Here is a 20905-nt window from a genome sequence, read left to right as displayed (position 1 = left end):
GCAGGATGTGAAACCATTAGAAGGATAACCAACACAATGTGTGTGTGACTGGATAGCTGGTGAAAATAAAAACCAAAAATGAAGATAGTATGATAACATAACTTTGTCTTAAAAATAAATAGTCAAAGTTCTCCTATAGGAAGAGAAGTGAAGGCCTGTGAAGTCTTTAGAAATACTTAGAAGGTGTCAGGCTGAGTTAAGGTGTTTTGCATGATTAAAGAATATAGCAAATGCATTTCTTCAAGAACAGGTTGCAACAGGGCTCTGCACAGCTTAAGCTTGTTAGTCTGAGCCCAGTAGCAGGCAGGCCTCATGTGCTTTCAGAGAAAGAATAACTGGACATGAAAATGATAAGGAAATGCCAAGTGATCTTCAATAGTAGATCATTAAGAAGCCTGCTGGGTTGCTGTCTGATCAAAGATCAGTTCAACTAGATTTATTGTCTTGTGCTACTCAGATGCTTTAATGAAATCCAAACAGGCAAAGCAGGAGAGGATGACTGTGGAATAGCTGAAGAATGAAGTAAGGAACTGGCCAGCAACAAGTACTGTTGTCAGATAGATATGAAAGAGAAAGTACTGGGCTACTAGCGAACTGCTGATGAGACTCCTCAGGGATCAGTCTCAGAAGAGGGCTTTTAAAAGGCAAGCATGTAAAAATAAACAAATAAACAGACCAGGGAGGCTGTGGGACCATCATCTTAAAGGGCCGAGACGTTTATATGTTTAGGAAGACTGAATGCCATTGGTATGTGACAGTCATAGAACCACAACGAAGTTTCATTGTAATAGAGCCCATAGCTTGCTATGGACAACAGACTTAAGGGAATTCACTGCTTGGGTGTATTAATTGATAACAAAACTGTTATTACCTTCCAGTATGGTGTGATTTTACAGAAGACCACAACTGAAGCAATTACAGACTGTATTTCTAGCAGCCTTCTAAAGTAAGGTACTGGTTAGACTGTGTTGTTTTGTGTGCTTGACAAAAGTCTTCATTAGGGGAATAGTGCAATTATGAATTGAAACAATTCTACCCCTCTCCAGTTATTCCCCTCTTGCTGATCTCTTCTCAGTGTTCACTGTTAATTAACATCTAAGTAAATATGCAGGGAAGAGAAGGAAGATTATGCCCTGGGAAAGAAGATAACTGCCTATTCATTTTGTGTAGAGGTTTAGAAGTTGTTCTAAATAATAGTTATTATTGGTTGCATACAGATCCCCTTGTGTGCAACTAATACTTTCTTCCAAATGAAAAAAACTAACAGCTCTTTAAAAGTTGTTTCAATTTATGAAAGGAATTATTACCTTTTATAGAAGGGAACTGGACTTCACCTGTGAGATCCTTTCCTGTTGCATATCCTTGAGGAATGACCGAAAGAACACCTGGATGGCCAGATGAAATACAAAATACCTCTTGCTTCAGACTAACTAAACAGTGGTCCTTTGGCTGCAGAGTGGTATGTTTTTAAGGGGAACCTGTATTAATTAGACAGTCCTGAGTTTGAAGCTGATAACTGTCTTCAGAGGTATCATCTTTGTGTGGATTAGCCAGCTGATGGTATCAACCACATGCAGTGTCTAATAAAACCTGTGCATGCAGGTTCTCGTCTCTTCTTATAAAATACCTGCTTCTTGCTGAGCATAAAGCTATGAAATTTTTCTAGGCAAATGATGCTCAGTGAAGAGTTAAAATGGACTGTGTCCTTGAGTTGAGCTAGAAGGAGCTGCATTGGTCTCACGGAAGCTGGTATGGATATGATATTTGCAGTTTTATTATTCTGATAAAGAATGCTATGGCAGTGCACCTGGAACAACCTTATCTCAGTTTGTACAGATGTATGCTGATACTTGAAATAAGGCTTCAGTGAGATGTCAAAATGCCTGTGTAGTGCTTGTTGATTAGAGGAGGAAATGTAGGTGCATTAGTATCTCATTAAGGTCATCTTTAGCTCTTTATAAATTAAAAAAAAAAGCCTCTGAGGGAGAAGTTGATATATGGAAAATGGATTATGGTGACACTGTTCACTGTAACATTTCTAGTCCTAACTGTAATACAGAAATGTGCAGGTTTTGAAACTAGCAGAAATCTGTGTATAGTGAAGCATGATCCTCTGGCTAGTTGCCATCCTGAAATAATGCTCTAAACCGTGGGGAAGTGTTACTTAGAACAAGTTTTGGCTCCCTTTTCCTAAGCTGGCAGACTTTCCCAGAGGAAAGATAGCAGGTAGACCAAGCTTCCAGACTAAGCTTCTTTTACTTTCTGTTAACAGTAAATTCACGGTTGGTTAACTTTGATGTCATATTGTATAATGTCAGCAGTGGCTGAACGTAAGTTGCATATTCTTATGTGCAACTTCCTCATTCTTGCTTCCTTCCTCTCCCTAGAGGAGAACCTCAACCCCCCGTATTTATTATTGTGATTCATGTGTTTGCAACAGAGGGCTGTGGAGGTAGAACTCCAGTTTCTACAGATGGCTGATGCTATCAACAGATATTAACCCCTTGCATTAACATGTAGCTAATATTTTTGTTTACTGAATCCTGTTGTGCACTATTCTTGTCTAGACTTCCTTCTTTCATCTGTAGTAAATGCTGAGGTTATGTTTTCTAACGCTGAATTCTCACCATGGCTTCTGTGTGTTTAGTTTGCATTTATTTTTCCCTTTCGGCACAAAGTCCTTCTGGAATACCATTTTTTTTTCCAAGATCCGAATATAGTTTGGATTCCTTCTTATCCTTATTGAAATTCAAGTGTTTTAAGAGTTTGTGGTTTGTCTGTTTTGTTGTTTTGGTTTGTGGTTTGTTTTTTTTTTTTAAAGAAGTCATCTGTCCTCCAGAAAAGATTCCTGACCTTTAGTAGTAATTTGGAGTATTTCAGAATCTTGACTGTAGCATTACCCTTGGAATAAATGTAGTACCAAATAGTTGCTTTATTTTTCAGTTTAGTTCCATAAATTGTGTTAAACAATATCTGTGTTTCTGCAAGCTTTCAGTGCGTATGTGTCTCAGACACAATAACTTGTCCAGAAGCTCTGTGGGACTTGAGAGAAGGTCTAGACTTACTGTATCAGTGAATTTATCTATCGTTTTTGCTATTAATAATCTGTTTCTTTTAAGCTGTGGAGAGAGCGTGCTAAGTCTGGCTGTCCACAGTGGGGTGTGTGGTATCTCTCCCCTCCTTTAGGGGCCTAATGTCATTGTAAGAATGAGGGTGAAGTTAACAGTGAGATGTAGCTTGAAGTTAGTCGTCTCTTTCCACCCATTTCTTGCACTTTGTTGCCAAGCACAGAATTTGGTTTTCTCACTCTCACTTTGAAGTGGGAACTGATTCTGATGTGTATGTTGCAAAGCAGTGACAGTTTCTTTTATATTGAAATAGCATAGTTAGATTTCGTTACTTTAAAGAGTATAATGAAAATTTACATATCTTAGCAAGCAAAAACAGTCTGTCAAATAAATGAGATGTATATTCAGCAGTAAAGATTCTAGTTAAGAGACTTGTTTCAAATTCAGTTTGTGGTATAGCCTGCAGAGAATGCACAGTTTGTCCATTCTTTTAAAAAAAGTCTTCCTCGCCTTCCAGTGCAGGACGCATTCCCCTCACTTTTTTATATACAGTGAAATTGTAAAGTCAGTGCTCAGAAACATGAAACTCCTTTGAGTGTTTCTGAGTACTTTGTGTTCCTTAGCTAACTGGTCTTGTGAAGCAAGAGAGGGTCACCTAGGTTTCTGCAGGACAGATTTCATAGCAGCATGAGTGGTTCCCTGTTTCTCCCTGTGGAGTTTACGATGCTGATTTTTTCTTTTGAACAGTGTAAGTTACTAGATACTACCATTCTCAGAACGCATCATAGATTTTTCAAACTAGATGCATATTAGTGCTCTCAGTGTCTGTTGCCTTTCTTTCTCTATTGTGGCTGTTTTCTGTGGAAAATAGTGCAGTTCATGCTACCGTGCTGAAGTACTTGCAGATATAAATTGGCCTTTTCAAGTTTTGCGTGTTTTTTTTAATTTCTACTTACAAACCTCGGAATCCTCCAGTTTAACCTTGTCTGGTATCAAACTGAATTGAGCCATGAACATAGTCCTCCTGGCTTTACTTAGAAAGCAAGCAGCAAGTTAAGTATCCTGTAAGAACAAGTGGATTGGATCAGAAGATGCTCAGTTTGAATGTTACTGCTATTACAACATCCTGGAGAAGAGGAAGAACATAACATGTGAAGATGTAGTCAGAAAATTTGAAGTATTGGATGCTTCCACAGTGACACATTAATTTTGAACTTTATATAGAGCAGTTTCTTACCTTTATTTGCTGGTGTTGAAAATAATCAGCACATGTATTGAAGCTGATACTGTAACTCTGGAATCTTCCATTTCTAGGAAATAAGGCAGTAAAGTTGCTGGCTTGCTTGGTAAAGGGCAGTGCATTTTCAGTCATGGATGTGAATTCTTACCCAGTACAGTGATAAGAAGTGGTCTGTCCACTGAGTGGTTATTTGACAAAGACTGGGGAGGACAAAAGTGCGGGATGGATGCATGAGACTTCCTTCTGCTATGGCAGAAGAGTTTCTTCTCAGATTTTCTTCATTGAAATGACTGTTCTTGGAACCTGTGCAGCAAGCACTTGGTGTGGAATTCTATCTTGCCAGCACATAGAAGAATTACTGTCCAAAATTGTCTTGTCTTTACTATCTTGGACTGAACTTGGTTTAATGTAAGAGTGTGTGTATATATATATAGGACTTAGCGTAGATGCTTTGCATGCTCCTTGGGATAGAAGGACTTGAGAGTTTCCGTATCATGAGCCAAGCATGAAGGAAAGGCAAGGTGCAGATCAGCGACTGGCACACGGTAAACCCTTCTTAACTGCCTGTTGGAGTTGTTCCCCCTCCAAGGTCTAGATAAGAGTGTTTGCTTTAAACCTCTGCTGTGTGAAGCGGTGGCTGTTGGTTGTGTACTGTGAATAAGATTTGTTGTCAGTCACCTTTCTTATGACTATAGTTCACTGTTACAAATTAATTGTGGTTGAGGAAACAATACTTTGCTTTTGAAAAAGTTACAGGCTTGTAAGCTTGCCTACATTTTTATTTCTATACAGTACTGGTCTCACTTGTCATGTGGATGACACATGACTGAACGCAAGTCTCTTCTAGGCTTAAAGCAGTGTTCTTTTTTTAAAAAGTACCCTGTTTTTCCAATGGCTGGCTATCTGCCATGCAGGAGCAAGAAAGGAAATGGTGAATGCCTAGTAGAAATTTTCCACTTGCTTAACTGATCACCCTATATCTAGTTTAACTTAAAACCTAGGACAAGAGCAGGCGTTTATCATCCTTTATACCAGCCAGATACTGCCAGCTAACAGACTTGTAATCCTGGTTAATTGTTGTATTAGTTGGTAAGTCAGCTATTACTCTTTGCGGGTTTACACAGCTGAAGCCAGTTCTAATACCTTCTACATCTAGGAAAAGAATAGGAAAACTCTGGAATATTGGAAGTACTTACCCCAATCTAAGCTTGACTATCACTTGAAGAGAAACTGCTAAGCCTTGCTGTAATGCTGCTATGCTGACAAAGCCACAGAGATATTAACTAACTTCTTGAACATCTGATTTGTGGCTGGTACCACTTTTCTGACATGGACATGTAGCAGTCTAGACCCCAGTTAAGTCTACTACAGCATTCTTTTAAGTAATCCTTAGCTGTTTGATGCAAGCTGCACTGTTTCCTTTGTTCCTGTTGCAAGTCTCAAAAGCGTGAGGTAGTAGTTCCAAATTGCTGGTTTTGTTAAACCTCTTCAGATTTTTCTTTTAAGAGTCAGATTTTACTTTCAGTTCATGTATCAGCTATTTGGCTAGTGAGTGCCTGTCTACTTCGTGACTCTGTACAAAGCAAGAAGCTACTGGAGCTTTTCAACAGCTTTAAGTCTTTCTGGTTAAAATTGAATGAGTATCAATACCACGCAGAGTGTCTTTCTACTTAGAGGCCTTACTGACAGGGGTTCAGAGCAAATGCTGGGGAGTTCTGCTGAATGTCTCTGTCACTAATTCAGTGACTGTGGGGAAGTACACAGAAACTTGAACTGTGAATGAAAGGATAGTTGGGGGGAGAGGAAGGGGAAGGGGGTTTTGTGTTTGCTTATATGCATTAAACTGGATGAATTGGGTTGAGTTTGGTGAACAAGTAGTAGTACTGATGTGTTCTGTTTTTTTTGTTTTAGTGCCACAATGGCAACTGCACCTTACAACTATTCCTACATCTTTAAGTACATCATTATTGGTGAGTATCACTGGGCACATTCCTGTTTATGTCAATGTGTATATGCATGACAGTCTACCTACAAACACTGTGGCTCTACTACTGTTGACTTCGGTTGTGTGCTACTCACTAGATGGTAGCGATTCTTTCAGTAGTTACTTGTGCAGCCTCGGTCCCTCACAGATCACTACACTTGCTCTAAAGCTTTAGTGGCTGACAATGTAAAGGAAAATGCCCTTGCCACAGAAGTAGAGCTGTGTAATTGGTGGCAAGTGAACTGGGAGTGAGGGCAAGTACTGCTGTCTGTACTGAGTTCACTTTATTGATGAGTTACTGTTAAAAATTACTGTTCCTCTTGATGTACATAGCTCGGTATTCTTGAACACCTTCACTGTTAGGGCCATAATGCTTAGCCCTCTGCATAGCACTAGGAAAAAAAAAAGGCATTCTAAAAACATGTGTATGTGGTCCCTTTCTCCCTAAATCAAGTTTATATTTAGAAAAATTGCTAAACGCACTGGAAATGGGCAAAAACTTTAACGGCAGTTGCCACAACTGGAATGTTGTATTGATTCATGTTTGCTGTAGCACTTTGACTGCCTCTGCATCATTAGCCTCAAAGGTTTTAGCATCTATGTTGAAGACACAAGTACTAATTGGAATTCATTGCCTTAGACTTATAAACCTCTGTCAGGCTATAATTTTGTGTTTAAATGTTGCTTTTAGCTCCAACTTCCTTGGCTGTTTAGAGTCAGGGACTTGATTGTATTTATTACTACCCTGGAAGAACTGGTCTTGCTGTTAATTGTTTAATTCTTCATGATCTTGTGTAGGTGTAAGTGATCTGCAATCTTATCGTAATGCTTTGTACGTCAGGCTGCTGTGACAGCCTCAGCCTGTGGAAAAGTTGGTTCTTAAAAGATCTTGCTGTTTCTCACTATTGCCATTGTGTAAGTGGATCAGTGGAAGTGAAGCAAGCTCTTGGTGTCTTCTGGTTGGTTGTCAGTGTTTTCAATGTCCTTACCAGTAATTGCCAGTAGGACAGGAGCAGGGCAAATACTCAAAAGGTGTATTTTACATTTCAGTTTCTTAAAGGTATACTTCTCATAACCTTGTGAAATACAGTTGTGAAATCAGTAGTACAAATCAACATCTCTTGAGTTTTTCTGCTCCACCCTTGCTTGCAACCCTGTACCAAAACTATAATGCAAAAGTTGATGAATTTAATGGCTGTAGCCAGGTATAGAAAATTGCCACTAGAGGAGTGGCTGCCTGTCTCTCTACCTTTTGTTGTGTGGGTTGAAGAAAATGTGCTTGTTGCAACAATGATGTGGTGTCAGCCTTAACTATTCTTTCTGTAACAGGGGACATGGGTGTAGGAAAGTCCTGTTTGCTTCATCAATTTACAGAAAAGAAGTGTGAGTATTTAAATTCACAGTATTTGTTCTAACTGGTCTGTTTCATCCCTCTTTCCTGCCTTTTTGCATCCATCATGCATGAGCTTGATGTGGTGTCTATCTTAATCTGTATGGGTTTGTATTGTACTTGGTCAGATTTTTGTTCTGACTGCTGCAGACATAAAAACACAGCGTTGATGTAACGGCAAAACAGTGTCTTCATTCAGTCCTACCTGTAATGAGTGGCAAGACCATGTCTCTTTTTTTACATCTTTGTTCTGTATCAAAATTCCCTAGAAAAGTGAAATACCTTGTCTGAAAACTGCATGTTTTCAGCATTGGTGTAACTTGAACACAAGCAGTTGAAGTTTTTTAGTGCTTTTAAGCACTTCTGAAAGAAAAAAAAGATTCCTTTTTCTTTGACTCTTTGTTTACAGACTTAAGTAGCACTGTCATTTTCTGTAGCTTCTGTGACTCATGACACTTGGACTGCCCTGTGTGATGGTGTTTAAAGCTTACTGCAGCCTGTCTCAACTGTAATGTTTTTTCATGTATACTATCATGACTAATTAAGAATTAGCTTCAGTTCCTCTTAATGTGTGTTGCATTGGAGCTTGCAGCAGCTATTATCTCTTACGGCTTTCCATGTAGCTCATGCTCAATACCTAAGTCTGCAGGTATTTATTGGTATAAAGTTAAGTCTTTACCATGCGCTACTTTAGATGCAGTAATAAGTGGGTACAAGCTACGGTTTAAAATATTGCTGTGTTCTAATAGAAACATGATTTTTTAAAACTTGCTTTTAATCAAAATCCAGTGTCAGCCAATTGTTTAAGTACTATTTTACATACATCATTCTTGATGAGGATGCCTCTTGTTCTTAGCCTGTCAATGTTAAGCTGAAGCAGTACAACTGAACAAACTAACATGCCAAACATCTCTACTACAAGACCGTCACTAACTGTAGATAGCTTGAATAGGTACTCATCCTTTCTGGATTTCCTTGATCTTTCTTAAAGATGAGGTTATTATAACTTTTGATTATTGATTTGCTGTGTTGATAGCTGCTTATGAAACTGGCTTCTTCCTGTGGACAGTCATGCTATTACCCTGTCTGAAACAACTTGGGATATTTGTTTTTGAAGCTGTTTTTCAGACTTTTACTTGTATCTTGGTAATTCCCTAAAAGTTAGCTTTTTGTACTGCACTAAAATAGTTAATGGTTTCTGCAAGGATAGACTGAGAATCAACTGATTTGATACTTTCTGATACATATGGCCAAACAGCATACATACATGAGAGAAGGCAAGGAATTTTGTAACGGTTTTTAAAACTTACAGCAGTTGAGGAAATACTTTGTTTTATTTCTGGTTAAGTGATACAATTTGGGTACTGTAGCTGTGTAAACACTTTCTTAGAGACTGAAAATCTATTAAAGATGCCTGAAAACTGGTGATAGTAATATCTTTGTAGCAAGGAGATCTTGTACTGATCTACAGGATCTGATCCTTGCTCTTATTTTTCGTGACAGTTATGGCGGACTGTCCCCACACAATTGGTGTTGAATTTGGCACGAGAATAATTGAAGTTAGTGGCCAAAAAATTAAACTACAGATTTGGGATACAGCAGGACAAGAGAGATTCAGGGCTGTCACACGAAGCTACTACAGAGGAGCAGCAGGAGCTCTCATGGTCTACGACATTACCAGGTAAGGTGCTGTTGACTTGTAGCTCGGTGTGTGCTTGACAAGCTGCTGGGATACCACCGCCTTATTTGGACTGTCTTGTCTGTCCCCTTCACTTAGACTCTGTCTCTGTCTGGATGGATTTGTATCCTGTTGTGTGAAGATTACCACACTTCTTTATCTAAATACTTTAAGTATTTAAAGAGCTGAAAATGAAATATAGGGAATTATGTGAGATGCTTTTCTTGGAAAACTTCACTGCCGACAGACCTGAGGATCTTACCATTTCAGGCCTTGACTGCCTGTGTTGAAGTTGTTTAAAGAACTGGCTTTGCCCTTAAAAATCTACTCTTCAGTACGTGGATTTTTCTCTTTCTGGGAGGCAATGGATACTGCTGCTTACCTGGCAGGAATACTCTTAGAGTAGGCATAGGACAGAGCGTTACCTCTGTTGCAGTGGGCTATGCAGGTGTGCTTGGCAGACTGTCTTCTGAGCCTCTTCACAGGCTAGTCCTCTGACAAAATGAGACTGTATAGAAGCTATCCTGTCTTCCTTCTATAGATGAAAATTAAAGGTGCTGCTAGAAGAATAATTAATCACATGTGCAACACAAAATACTTCTGCTTTCACATGTTTCCCATCTTCATCTGGGGCTGTTCTTCATATTCTTTAAGCACCTTTTTTTTTTTTCCCTGCATATATAGGTGCATCTCCCATGTGCTTAAGTCTTGAGTAAAACGTAAATAATCTTATGCACTGTTTGTTACCAAAGTGCTATTCTACCATACAGTGTTCGGTAAGAGTGTTTGACAGGAAATCCTTTAATGTGTTCTATACAAAACATATAAATGTTGTCCTTGTGAAGACAGTAAAACTATGCATACTAGAAATGCGAATTGGTCTTTCTTTCCACCTGTGTTGTAGGAGTTGCTTTGGGGGTTCAAAGTTGACATGTTGAAAGAAACCTTGGTCAGAGTCCAAACAAGATGCTGCTGCTTTGTCTGTCTTGAGGTTGGGGAGAAGAATAGGGATGACAGATGTTGGTGTGTTTAATGGATGCTGACCATGCTATTGGCACTTAAGTATTTTTAAAAATACTGTAGCTAAAACTATACTCGCTTGATTCTTTGCAGAAGAAGTACGTATAATCACTTAAGCAGCTGGCTGACAGATGCAAGGAACCTCACCAATCCAAATACTGTAAGTTGGACTTCATTTAGCTTAAAAGCAAGATTGCCTCTCTCTAAGCAAGAGTTAGAAGGTGTAGGCCAAAGCATCTGCAGCGGTAGCGGTGTTCTCTTAAATAAGCTGCCTGCTGAGTTATCCTTGTGTCCCCGTCTTACAGTAAACCAGTGACTCTCTTCCCTTACTGCAACTGGAGCAAAAGTGTAGGCTTCTGTGCAGGAAAGCAGTGGTTTCTTCAAAAGTCATCTTGTGCTACTTGCCTTTCACGGGCCTGTTTTTGAGAGTTGGAGACAAAATTGTGATTAACTCTGGACAAAACTTCTGTTACTACTTCTTCTTGCTTTTTGTGGTAGTAATGAAGTGAATGCTATCTCATCTTAGACTGGAGTATAAATTGGATCTGCAGCAACAGCTGACCAGGTCTTCTGGAGGGATTGTCTCTTAGACCATATCACAAAACTGTTGTCCTTCAGTCTTTCTCTGAATGCCTCTAAAATACTTTAGCTCCAAACTCATGGGAAGACTCTTTGCTGCGATGAAAGAAAATGTAAAGATTCTGGCTGGATTAGCAGATGATTAAACAAATACAAGAAGTGATTCTGAGTAAAACCTTCCATGAATAAAGAGTAGGACGACAGCTTTTTAGGACCTCGTCTCATGCGAACAGCCTAAAGCATTTGGAAGGGACAGCTGGAGCTGCTATTCCTGACTTTACAGGGGGGCACTGCTAGAGCAGTGTTTTCCAGAAGATGTATGCTGCTTGCAGTGAAGCTTTTCTGTGTATTTCCTTTCGGGTTTTTGTCCTCTTAGTAATGAGGGTGGTGGTGAAAAAACTAATAAGCTTTTTCCCCAGACTAATTTTCTCTCTTCTGAACTAGGTGATAATCCTCATAGGAAATAAAGCAGATCTGGAAGCACAGAGGGATGTTACATATGAAGAAGCCAAACAATTTGCTGAAGAAAATGGTGTGTGTTTCATTTGTGTGGGGTTTTTTTTTTTTTCCTCTTGAGCTGCTACATTTCCTACAAGATAGCAATGTTAAAGTGAATCTTCAGCATCGATAGCTGCAAGCTTACACTTCCAAAGTAATGTAATTATATCTACAAATGTCTACTGTGCCTTATGTAGTCTGGCTTAACTCTAACTGTGCTTAGACTAAATTAGTTCATAAAATACCGCTTAGTTTTAAAATAGTGTCTTGCATGTAATCTGAAGGTCATAATGTTACTGACTTAGGGCTATTTGAAGTATATTATGCACTGACTGTTAAACCTCTGTTTCTGAACAGGTTTATTGTTCCTTGAAGCAAGTGCAAAAACGTAAGTTGCTTCTGTCTAGAGTAATAGTTCAGATGTGGTCTGTTTAAGAGGATTGTATTAGTTATGACTAAGTACAGCCCTAGAGTTGAGGTATAGTAGGGTTTTACAAGTGAAAAAACAAAAACAAACCAACCCCACCAAACATTTTTGAGCTCTCTTAGTGGGTAAGATACCTATAGCAGTTTGTCATGTGAGCTTTGACTTGAAGGTAACTTGGAAATGAGACCTCTTGCTATGTTTCAGGTAAGGACTTGTTGAATTGAAATGAAGTGATTTGGTTTTAAGACGTTATTTGAGCGTAGCATGTGTACCTGTGGGTAAGAGTGAGTCCCAATTAGATGTTCCTTCCCTTGGATGTTTTGAGCTGTAAGCAAGCTCTGTAGTGAACAGCCAGTCCCTTCGGTCACCGAGAGGAACTGCTGCACCGTGCCTGTGGTGGGCTGTGTCAGCCGGGGAGCCCGTTGGAACATGAGGGATCGGACCTCCAGTGACACTAGTCAACGTGGTTACAACTGGTGCCTGTCATAATGGAACTTTTTAACAGAAAGGTTTTGTCTGATAGCGGCTCCCCTGTCGTTAAGCCTCTGCCAAGACTGCTCTGTGCGTGTGGCTCGGTGCATTAGCTGATGTTTTAGCTACTCAGTGTTTTGGCATGTATTTCTTGTTCTTGGCTGGTCCTAATAGGTTTTATGGCGAGGGAGGGATATGCCCTCTGGAAGGCTGTCCCAAGGATAGGTTCCCAAACTTTGTGGTATCTCTGCCTTAGGTACTGTAGCTCCTCTTGCACATGAGAGGGCAGGGGAGCAACTGCATGTGCTCAATGACCTGTCAAATCCCAGCAGAGGTGTTTAGCTAGCTGCCTCCGTAACCTGCATCGCTTTGCTGCAGTGTAACCTAAGTAACTCCTGCTGCTCTTTTTGCAGTGGAGAGAACGTTGAGGATGCGTTCCTGGAGGCTGCCAAGAAAATCTACCAGAATATCCAAGATGGAAGCCTGGATCTGAATGCTGCAGAGTCGGGTGTACAGCACAAACCGTCAGCTCCACAGGGGGGGCGACTAACCAGTGAACCCCAGCCCCAGAGAGAAGGCTGTGGCTGCTAGTGACCTCTGTTTCATGGCTCCATTTCTGACCTTTCACCTCGTGTCTGTTGGAAGCAGTGCTTTTGACTGCTTCCCTGTCTTCTGTACATCTTCTTGGGTTTAATTAAAACTCTGAGACAAGTTTAACACAGTACTAAACTGCTAAACGACTTTAGATGTAATCAGGTTATCAAAGGCAAGTAGAGTAATAAAACCTCTCCTGCATGGTAAATCTAGAAGTTTTTTTTCCTTGATTGTCCTTGTGATAGTGTCACCGATACCTAATTTAAACCGAGCACTGATGCTGGACTCATGATTTTACACTTTTGCAGGGCTTTGTCTTGTACGGTTTAATTTTATGGTTCTTTGGCCTTTCTTCCCCACCTCTGACTGTTTAGAGCTGTCCATAGTGAAGGATGAGTTTTTGCTGTGAAATGGCTTCCGATGGTAGCGAGGGGCTCTGTAACAATGTGCTTTTGTTGGAAGAATTCCCTGTGGTGTGTGTGCCGGGGGTCGGGGTGGGCTGGCGCAGGAGCGTTCAACTTGCACAGGGAAACAATCTGCTCATTCTCGCCGCTCATAGCTTTACGTCATTTTTTTGCCACTTTTATCCTTTACATTTGTTAACAGAACGTAAATATGTATAAAATTTGAAGGAACTTGAGCTAACAGTTAAATACATCCTGTGTATATGATTTTAATGAAGAAAATGATTACTGGCATTAGAACAGTATATAAGAAAATACCAGTTTGTACAGTATGACCTGTATGTGACCACGTTGCCCCCTTAGTACAGAAATCGATGTAACTGCAGTTCACTAACATAGGCTTAACTCCTTGGTGTTGCCAGTGGACATTGTGCTGGGGGAACGCTAATCCTGACGCAGAAACTAACACTAGTGGAATCTGTCTTTCATCTTTGCACTGTGGTATCTCTCTGCCATTTTATGAATCCTGTTCTGTGCAATCGGCAGTGTGCTAACCCGCTTCTCTCTTCTGTAAGCGTTTTGCGTTATTGGGCTTCATCACCTGCCTTGCATCGTATACAAAGGCTGGTTCTCTTGCACATCTTATGCTTTTGTACCTTTAACTTTTTGAATGGTCTGAGGCTGAAGTGGACAGTCGAACACCACCTGTGCTCTAGGGATTTTTAACTACTGTTGTATTTTAAGTCCTGTGTGAGGGTTTCTTTTAAGACTTGTACCCTTTGAGTATGTCCCTCACAGGGTGACACAACCTGTAATGCTTGTAGGAAGGGGAGAGGGGGAGTGGTGACTGGGGGGGGGGGCTGCTATGGTACTCCATGTGGGGTTTGCTGTGGTGTCAAGACTGTGCTGTCTGGCTCTACATGTGGTACTGCTGTGCTTCACTTGGAAAACATCACCTGTGGTTTAAAAATGGAAGGGGGTAAGTGCTTAATCAGGATCAAATGTCTGACTTTAGTCTTACTGCAGTGTTTTAAAATACAAAGTAGTTTTAAAATCCCTCTCTAGACACTAAAACTATACAATGTTCAGACTTGTAAGTAAACAGTGGTACCAGAGTATTGTACAGTCAATGTTAAATAAAAGCCAAAACTGGAATGTGCAGATAATATGATTTGGGTAACTTGTGCATTGTCCCTTTGTTTTGTCTGGTTAGTCCTTTTTTTAACTAATAATCTTAAGTAGATGGGTATGTTTAAGATCTACAGCTAATGCATCCTGCTTAAACCAAGGTTGCACCACAAAGGGTTTGCCCAGGGACCATGACCTGCTGCTGACATGAAGTAAATGTTCTAATGACTACAGCTTGTTGAGGTGCAATACCTGTACTTCCAGAGTTAAGTTACAGTAGGTCTTATTGTTTCTGTCACAGAAAGGATTTGTCTGGACTGCTGTACTCCTCATTTGATGTAACAATGCTATTAATCTAAATATTTGTAAATAAAGTACCTGTATCTAGATAAACTGCAGTGGCTTGTGTTACTTGCTCTGGCCCTCTCTGCTTACAGTGCTGCTGTGGGGGTGGCTGCTGCTTTCATGCTGAAGGGCTGTTGCCAGGTGCTGCTCCTGGCCCTGTGCAGGGCTGGGGTTGCCAGGTGGCCCCAGCTTTTGGAGCCTGCCTGGCTGGGAGAAGGAGTCATTCTGTTCAAGCTTCCTGCTGGTGGGGGGAACAAATGTTCTTTAGGACAGGCCTGTTCTCTGTGGAGGGAGCAGGCTCCAGGGAAGAGCAGCACAGGCTGTATTTCCTGGTGCCTTTTTGTCTGCTCCCTGAAGGCTTTACAAAGTGGGTTTTCCACTACCAGTTAAGAGCAAGTTGCTTGTAACTTTTGTTTGAGAGATGATTAACCATCACCACATGCTGCAGAACAGCAATACAGCTAAGCCTGCAGTGCAAGGCAGGTAGCTGAGTGCTTGCAACTGGTTCCAGCTGAGGAAATGTCCAATTTGGACAAGTTTCCCTTTCTGCAAACCAGAGCCCCAGGACTCCCAAGTGTGCCAGGTCAGTCAGTGACAGCTGTGCCACCATCAGTAACTCCAAAACCACCAAAAAAACCTGACAGCCAACTGTGGATAAAAGCAAGCATCAGTCAGGGAAGTTTATTTAGGGAAGTAGTCAAAAGTAATTGTATTTAAAATGTCCATGCATTTGGCAACAGCTAAATGGACACCTCTGTCCTCCTTACAAGGTTTCTTTGAAGTAGAAACTGACAAACACTTACTGTTAAATCCACATTTAAAATAGTGGTTTTTAAAAAAAAAAACTTTATATACATAGAGTTCAGTTATTCCATTGTACAAAAACTTCACAGCACCAAGCCAGGCCTGCAGCCAGCTGTTTGTCAGTGGTGGCAAATGCCTTTTGAGAAAAGGCTTGTGAAACAGTGAGGTAGAGAAGTCTTCAAAGGTGGTAACAGGTGGTACAAGACCACAGCGCCATGTGCTACAAGGGAGCTGAGGAGTTAGAAGCAGCTCTCACCTACAACTTGTTTGAAAATACCCATCATGGCATCAAGCATGAGGATACCAGCCCCAGGAATGCTTTCACTGGAGCAGGACAACATGGTCTGAGAACCTGTCCTTGGGCTACCACCATGCACTAGCTTCAACCTTCAGGACGTTTGGCACAAAGCTCCAGCTAGGCTGAGCCGTGCCTCACCTCTGGGCTTCACCGAGGAACTCCTCACGGGCAGGAATGCAACGTCCCCAGTGCCGTACCTGCCCGCCTGCTGGGGCCACCTGCAAGTCTTGTCAGGGTAGCCTAGGAAAAGCAGTAAAAGTCTAAGTAATAAATTAATGTCTTCAATTAGCAGAGTCACATTAACCTTTAAAAAACAAGTATCTGGATTTTAAATAAGAGACAAAACCACACCCTAAACCAAGTAACTTTGAGGAAAACTTAACCCTTTTCAAACTAGTTGGCTACTGCCAGAGTAAGTGTACAGCACAGTCACACCCCCCCTCAGGAAACCTCTGCAGCACCTCCAAGGTGGCAAGTATATGGCTGTAGTTGACTACTAACAAGCGAAAGCTTATTAAGAAAACCCCAAGCCAGAATTCCTGCACACAGCAAAGCATTACCTGTGTTTTTGTTAAATTCAGAGCATCGTGAAGAGATACTAGACTTGAGCTTTGGGCCAGAAACAGCGAATCTGAAGAAGTGCTGCTGACTAGGTCATCCAGTGCATCAACCTGGCGCTTCAAGCTGTGAAGGGTGCCTTCTGTCTGCTGTTTTCCTCTGATTAATACTTCCACTTGCTTGGACATACACTGCCGGAGCTGAGCCTAAATATATCATTAGTTCTATTTATATCCAGCTAGTATAATTGTCAAGACTATTCAAAAAGCCCAATGACTTTAACAACATTAGAGTCTCAAACCACAAGCAGTCAGCAATGGGTTTGTGAATTATTTTTAAACAGTTCAACTCCTCCCAAGTCAGAAATTAGCTATTTTATGGTCTTTATCATGAACTGCTTGAAGAGAGCACCACAGATGATAGGTTCTAACTAAACTTGGCCATCACCTGCATTTAAAGTGATCATGGGTGCTGCTGCACTGTCATTTGTCATGTTGCTAAGTTACCACAGTATGATGTAAAGGAGGGAATCCTGTTGGAATACTCAAAAATCCAATTAACTGTTCATTAAAATTACTCATCTTGATACAGCATGCAGTTGCTAGGCTTGCTTTTACTGTTCCCACCCAGCAGTCCTCTGTAGCTAGTCACTGCGCACAGAGCAGGTATGCCAGCGCTAGGGAGGCATCCCCCACAGGGGTTTCAGTTATTTTCAGAAGGGACCCGAGGGACATGCGAGTGTGACTGGGAAGGGACGTGCCACCTTCAGACGGTCTTCGTGATGCTGCAGTTGTTCTCGGAGAGCCTCTCCACGCCATTGTTCATCCTTTTGGAAACAAAAGCACATTCAGCCACAGAGTGTTACAGCTAAAGCTGCCAATACTGACAGGCTCAGCCATAGCACGAGCAGCAGCGACTTTTTTGAGAGCATTTTACCATTAAGAAGACTTTAGAAAAATTCAACTTTTCTTCCAGTGACAGGAATCTTCTGTCAGAAGCAAACAGACCAGTCTCCTCCAAGTTACCAGATCCACACTGCAGACTTCCCTTTACTTCAGAATACGCTTCCAAATCTCCCGAGGGTTCCAGAGAAGATGGGCTTGAAGATTTAAACCCCATCCTAATTTCATCTTCAATCTCCAGATTAAGCAGTGTTGCTGCATTCTGTATTTCCCTTTGTTTCTCTTCCAGGTCTTCTTGAGTTTTAACCTACATCATAGAACAGTCTCATCGTTTTGCTGTCACATTACAAATGCATCACTCCAGACAGATCTTCCTGTATGATTGAACAAGGCTTATTTCTGACATGTTTACATTTTGGCCACTGCAGTCCGAAGTCACAAAACCTCTGAACAGATGCAGCCCTAATTCTGACATTAGCTTTGCCTATGAAGCCCCTCAGCTGTAATAGAGGCAACTAAAGTTACCAAGAACGCAACTTGTTAACTTAAACCTGATCATATTCTCACCTGGTCTCCCTGAATGCTCTCTAGTTACTAACAATGTTCTTCTCTTAAAGGACCCTATTTTTAAAGGACTTGGAAAAACAATTTATAAAGGATTTATTAAAGCACTAGGAGTTGTCACACAACATGGAATCACCTATTAAAGTGAGTCTCAAAAGAAGAAAATGCTGGCCCAGGCTGGCACTAACAAGTTGCCAAGTGCCTACTGAGCAGCTTTGAGCATTGGTAACCTTTAGTGATTTGCATAAATTACGACTCCAGTTATGCCAAGTTCCTGTTACCAAACCTTAACATAAACAGAAGCCAAGAGTCCTAATTCTCGAGTGAAGCATTGCCCAAACTGAGCTGACAGCAAATGTTATGGTGCATTTGCTATGTATCTTGGGAGCACCCAAATCCAATTACTCTTAACGAACAGCAAGGACTAGCCCCCTCCACCCGCAACCCACCTCCAAAGAACACACTCTCTTTTTTGAGGCATCATTTTACTGGGTGAGAGGGGTTGATCCATTTGAAATGGCCTAAACAGTGCCTGTAATTCTCCAGCATGTGATAGGAGGTAACCGTGCCGTTGTGCCACTCTGCCATGGCCTTCCAGATCTGAAGGAAGAAATACTGCTTTACAGCTTGGCAGCCCCACACCAAGAACGCCGCACGTGACCGACTGGCTGGAGTTGGTTTGTTCATTTTTAAACCGGGATTACCGAGCTGCCTGATCCTATTGATTGTTAACAAAGCTTAACTTCTCCCACATTTGGGAAAATCGCACGGCAATTTTAAGCGGTCTACTTCCAGTTGTGATACAGCAGACAGGAAGAGATTCAAAGCCAATACAATATAAACCTGTCTGGAAGACACAGCCTTCCCTCAAATGCGCCTGTTTTTGGCTACTCAGTTATACCTGGGTTTGGAGATCCACATAGTCCTGTTGCATCTGCCCAAGGTCCTTAAGGCGCTTGGCTCGTTCACGGCTATTGTGTGCTACTTGTTCAGCAGTTGCTCTGTCACTCTGCAAACAGTTATTTTCATGCTTTTGTTCCTAGGAAAATGCAGAAAGACTGGTTTTTACTGTGAGCATCCACTGCAGAAAAATGAATCAAGAGAACTCACATAACACCATTTCTTCAAGTTAAAAGGCAGAAACAGCATTAAACAGGAGTAACTAGAGGGGTTCTGCAGCACAGTCTAGATATACCAGAGTTTGGCTGCCTCAAGTTCTGTCTAGTCATGAAGTTAATGCATTACTTTGTTCCTCCTACAATGAAAATGGGTGTTGTATCATTTTGCTGTTCAAAAATAACCCAAATCCCCAAACATTCTCCCCTGAGCCAGGACTTACACGCAGTTTTCTTTCAAGCTGCATCCTTTGCATTTTCATTGCTTCTTTCAGACTCAAGATTTGTTTTTCTGCCTTTTTCCTCTCTGATCCTATCTGATCTTGGAGATGGTTTAGCTCCGACTTGGAGACTTCCAGTTCTCTTTGAAGAGACTGTATTTCTCTATTTTTTTGTTGTAATTGTAATTCTTTCTCTGAGAGCTGATGTTCTGTAATTAACATTTTTTAAGAACAATCCTGATTAGCAGAAATGTAAGTATCTTGGCATATTTCATGCACATTTTCAAACACATTATTCTGCTGAGCAATGATTTGTAAAAACACCAACACAAGGTGAGAGGGGACAGAAGACCAGTTGGCTTTAGAATTTCAGTTAAGGAAGTCAATTTAAGGATCAAGAGTCAATCCAGGTGCTGGATTAGAAACCAAGTGAGATTAACAGAAATACTTGACTTAGAACCCACAGATGGTAACAATTTATTTGTGCAATGACTCTTACTGCTTTTTCTGACAGTTTCTTCAAGTGCTGCACATCGGGACTCCTCCTTTTCCAGCTTCCTGAGGTCATCTTCTGCCAGCCTTACTTTTGCTATTGCCTGCTCCAGTTTCTTTTGTTGATCTGTTAGTTCTTTTTCCAACACTATTTTCTGATCTTTCACTTTAGCAGTACATTCTTCCAGTTTTTTTCCTTCACGCTCTGAGTTTTGCTTGAGGCAATGGAGAATCTGCCAAAAAACCCCACCACTTCAAGCTTGAACTAGTACCAACTCAATGAGAACAAATACCATCATCAAAAGAGATTATAGAAGTTAAAGCAGCATAAATTGGAAAGAACTGTAGTCTAATACTCCCTACTGACTGATAAAATATTCCCTACTGATAAAAAAAGTTTATCAATTCTTCTTGCTTCTCTTATTTTCAGTACAACTCCCTCAGTTTTACTTTTGGTTAACACTTTGGGGAAACTGCTCAGCCAACGTACAGGAATATATGATTAAGCCCTAATTTTCATGAACAGCTCGTAGGCTTTGCAAAGAAATACCACAGAGGATAAGAACACAAGCTAGCTGCCAATAGCAATCCACTCGAAAAGCAAACTTCAGGATAAAAAAGCCCTGGAATTTTCTCTGCATAGTTTTGGAATTACGGAATGCAGCTGGAGTTAAGTTTTGATTAGTTTCACTTGAAATCCATTGTAGTATTTCAGGTACTATACATAGTTTGCTTATCTCCCAAGAGAAATCAACAGCATGGGAGGAGGTTCTCTGAACTATACCCAGCTGCTGTATCTTGGCAGCTGATGAAACAGAATTCTAGAGAATAATCTGTACGAGTCCATCTCCTCACCCGTACCAGCTACACCAGCAGCCAAGATACCACGCTGCACAGTGCCTGCCTCTACACCAGCCCTTCCTGTGCTCCGGGGTCAGTGCTGATGTTACAGCAGTTTTGCTGCCAGCTCACTATGAGATGACCCTGCCAAAGAGGAGGACACAGTCCTTTGTTGTGACACGCTGGTCTTCACCAAAACGTAACTGAATGTTGAAGATTTTTATTTACTGCTATTCCTCTGAAAATGAGGCTTCATGTTTCTTAAAGCACGCGTATATATTTGTA

General features: G+C 41.0%; 2 protein-coding genes across 2 annotated transcripts in view; one reads left to right on the top strand and one right to left on the bottom strand.

Moving 5' to 3' along the window:
• Positions 1-6226: 6226 nt before the first annotated feature.
• RAB14 (RAB14, member RAS oncogene family) lies at positions 6227-12946 on the top strand (the record flags this gene model as incomplete). The annotated part of the gene is made up of 7 exons (XM_082009111.1): positions 6227-6278; positions 7622-7675; positions 9186-9363; positions 10474-10540; positions 11404-11491; positions 11815-11845; positions 12769-12946. The coding sequence occupies 7 exons, from the start codon at positions 6227-6229 to the stop codon at positions 12944-12946; spliced, it is 648 nt and encodes a 215-aa protein (XP_081865237.1).
• A 3144-nt stretch (positions 12947-16090) lies between these two features.
• CNTRL (centriolin) overlaps positions 16091-20905 on the bottom strand; it is a gene marked incomplete at its 3' end in the record, with an annotated part of 34341 nt that continues 29526 nt past the window's right edge. The window contains exons 35-41 of the mRNA XM_082009150.1: positions 19788-20013; positions 19292-19497; positions 18854-18991; positions 17423-17695; positions 17250-17312; positions 16489-16692; positions 16091-16168 (exon numbers count right to left, since the gene is read on the bottom strand). Coding sequence (XP_081865276.1) covers positions 16091-16168; positions 16489-16692; positions 17250-17312; positions 17423-17695; positions 18854-18991; positions 19292-19497; positions 19788-20013 — 1188 coding nt within the window. The remainder of the gene's footprint in view (positions 16169-16488; positions 16693-17249; positions 17313-17422; positions 17696-18853; positions 18992-19291; positions 19498-19787; positions 20014-20905) is intronic.

Source organism: Phaethon aethereus (genome assembly GCF_964289735.1).
Source record: "Phaethon aethereus genome assembly, chromosome: 20".
Classification (NCBI taxonomy): Eukaryota; Metazoa; Chordata; class Aves; order Phaethontiformes; family Phaethontidae; genus Phaethon; species Phaethon aethereus.
The sequence above is the reverse complement of the archived record's forward strand: the minus strand, read 5'-3'. Positions and strand labels throughout refer to the sequence as shown.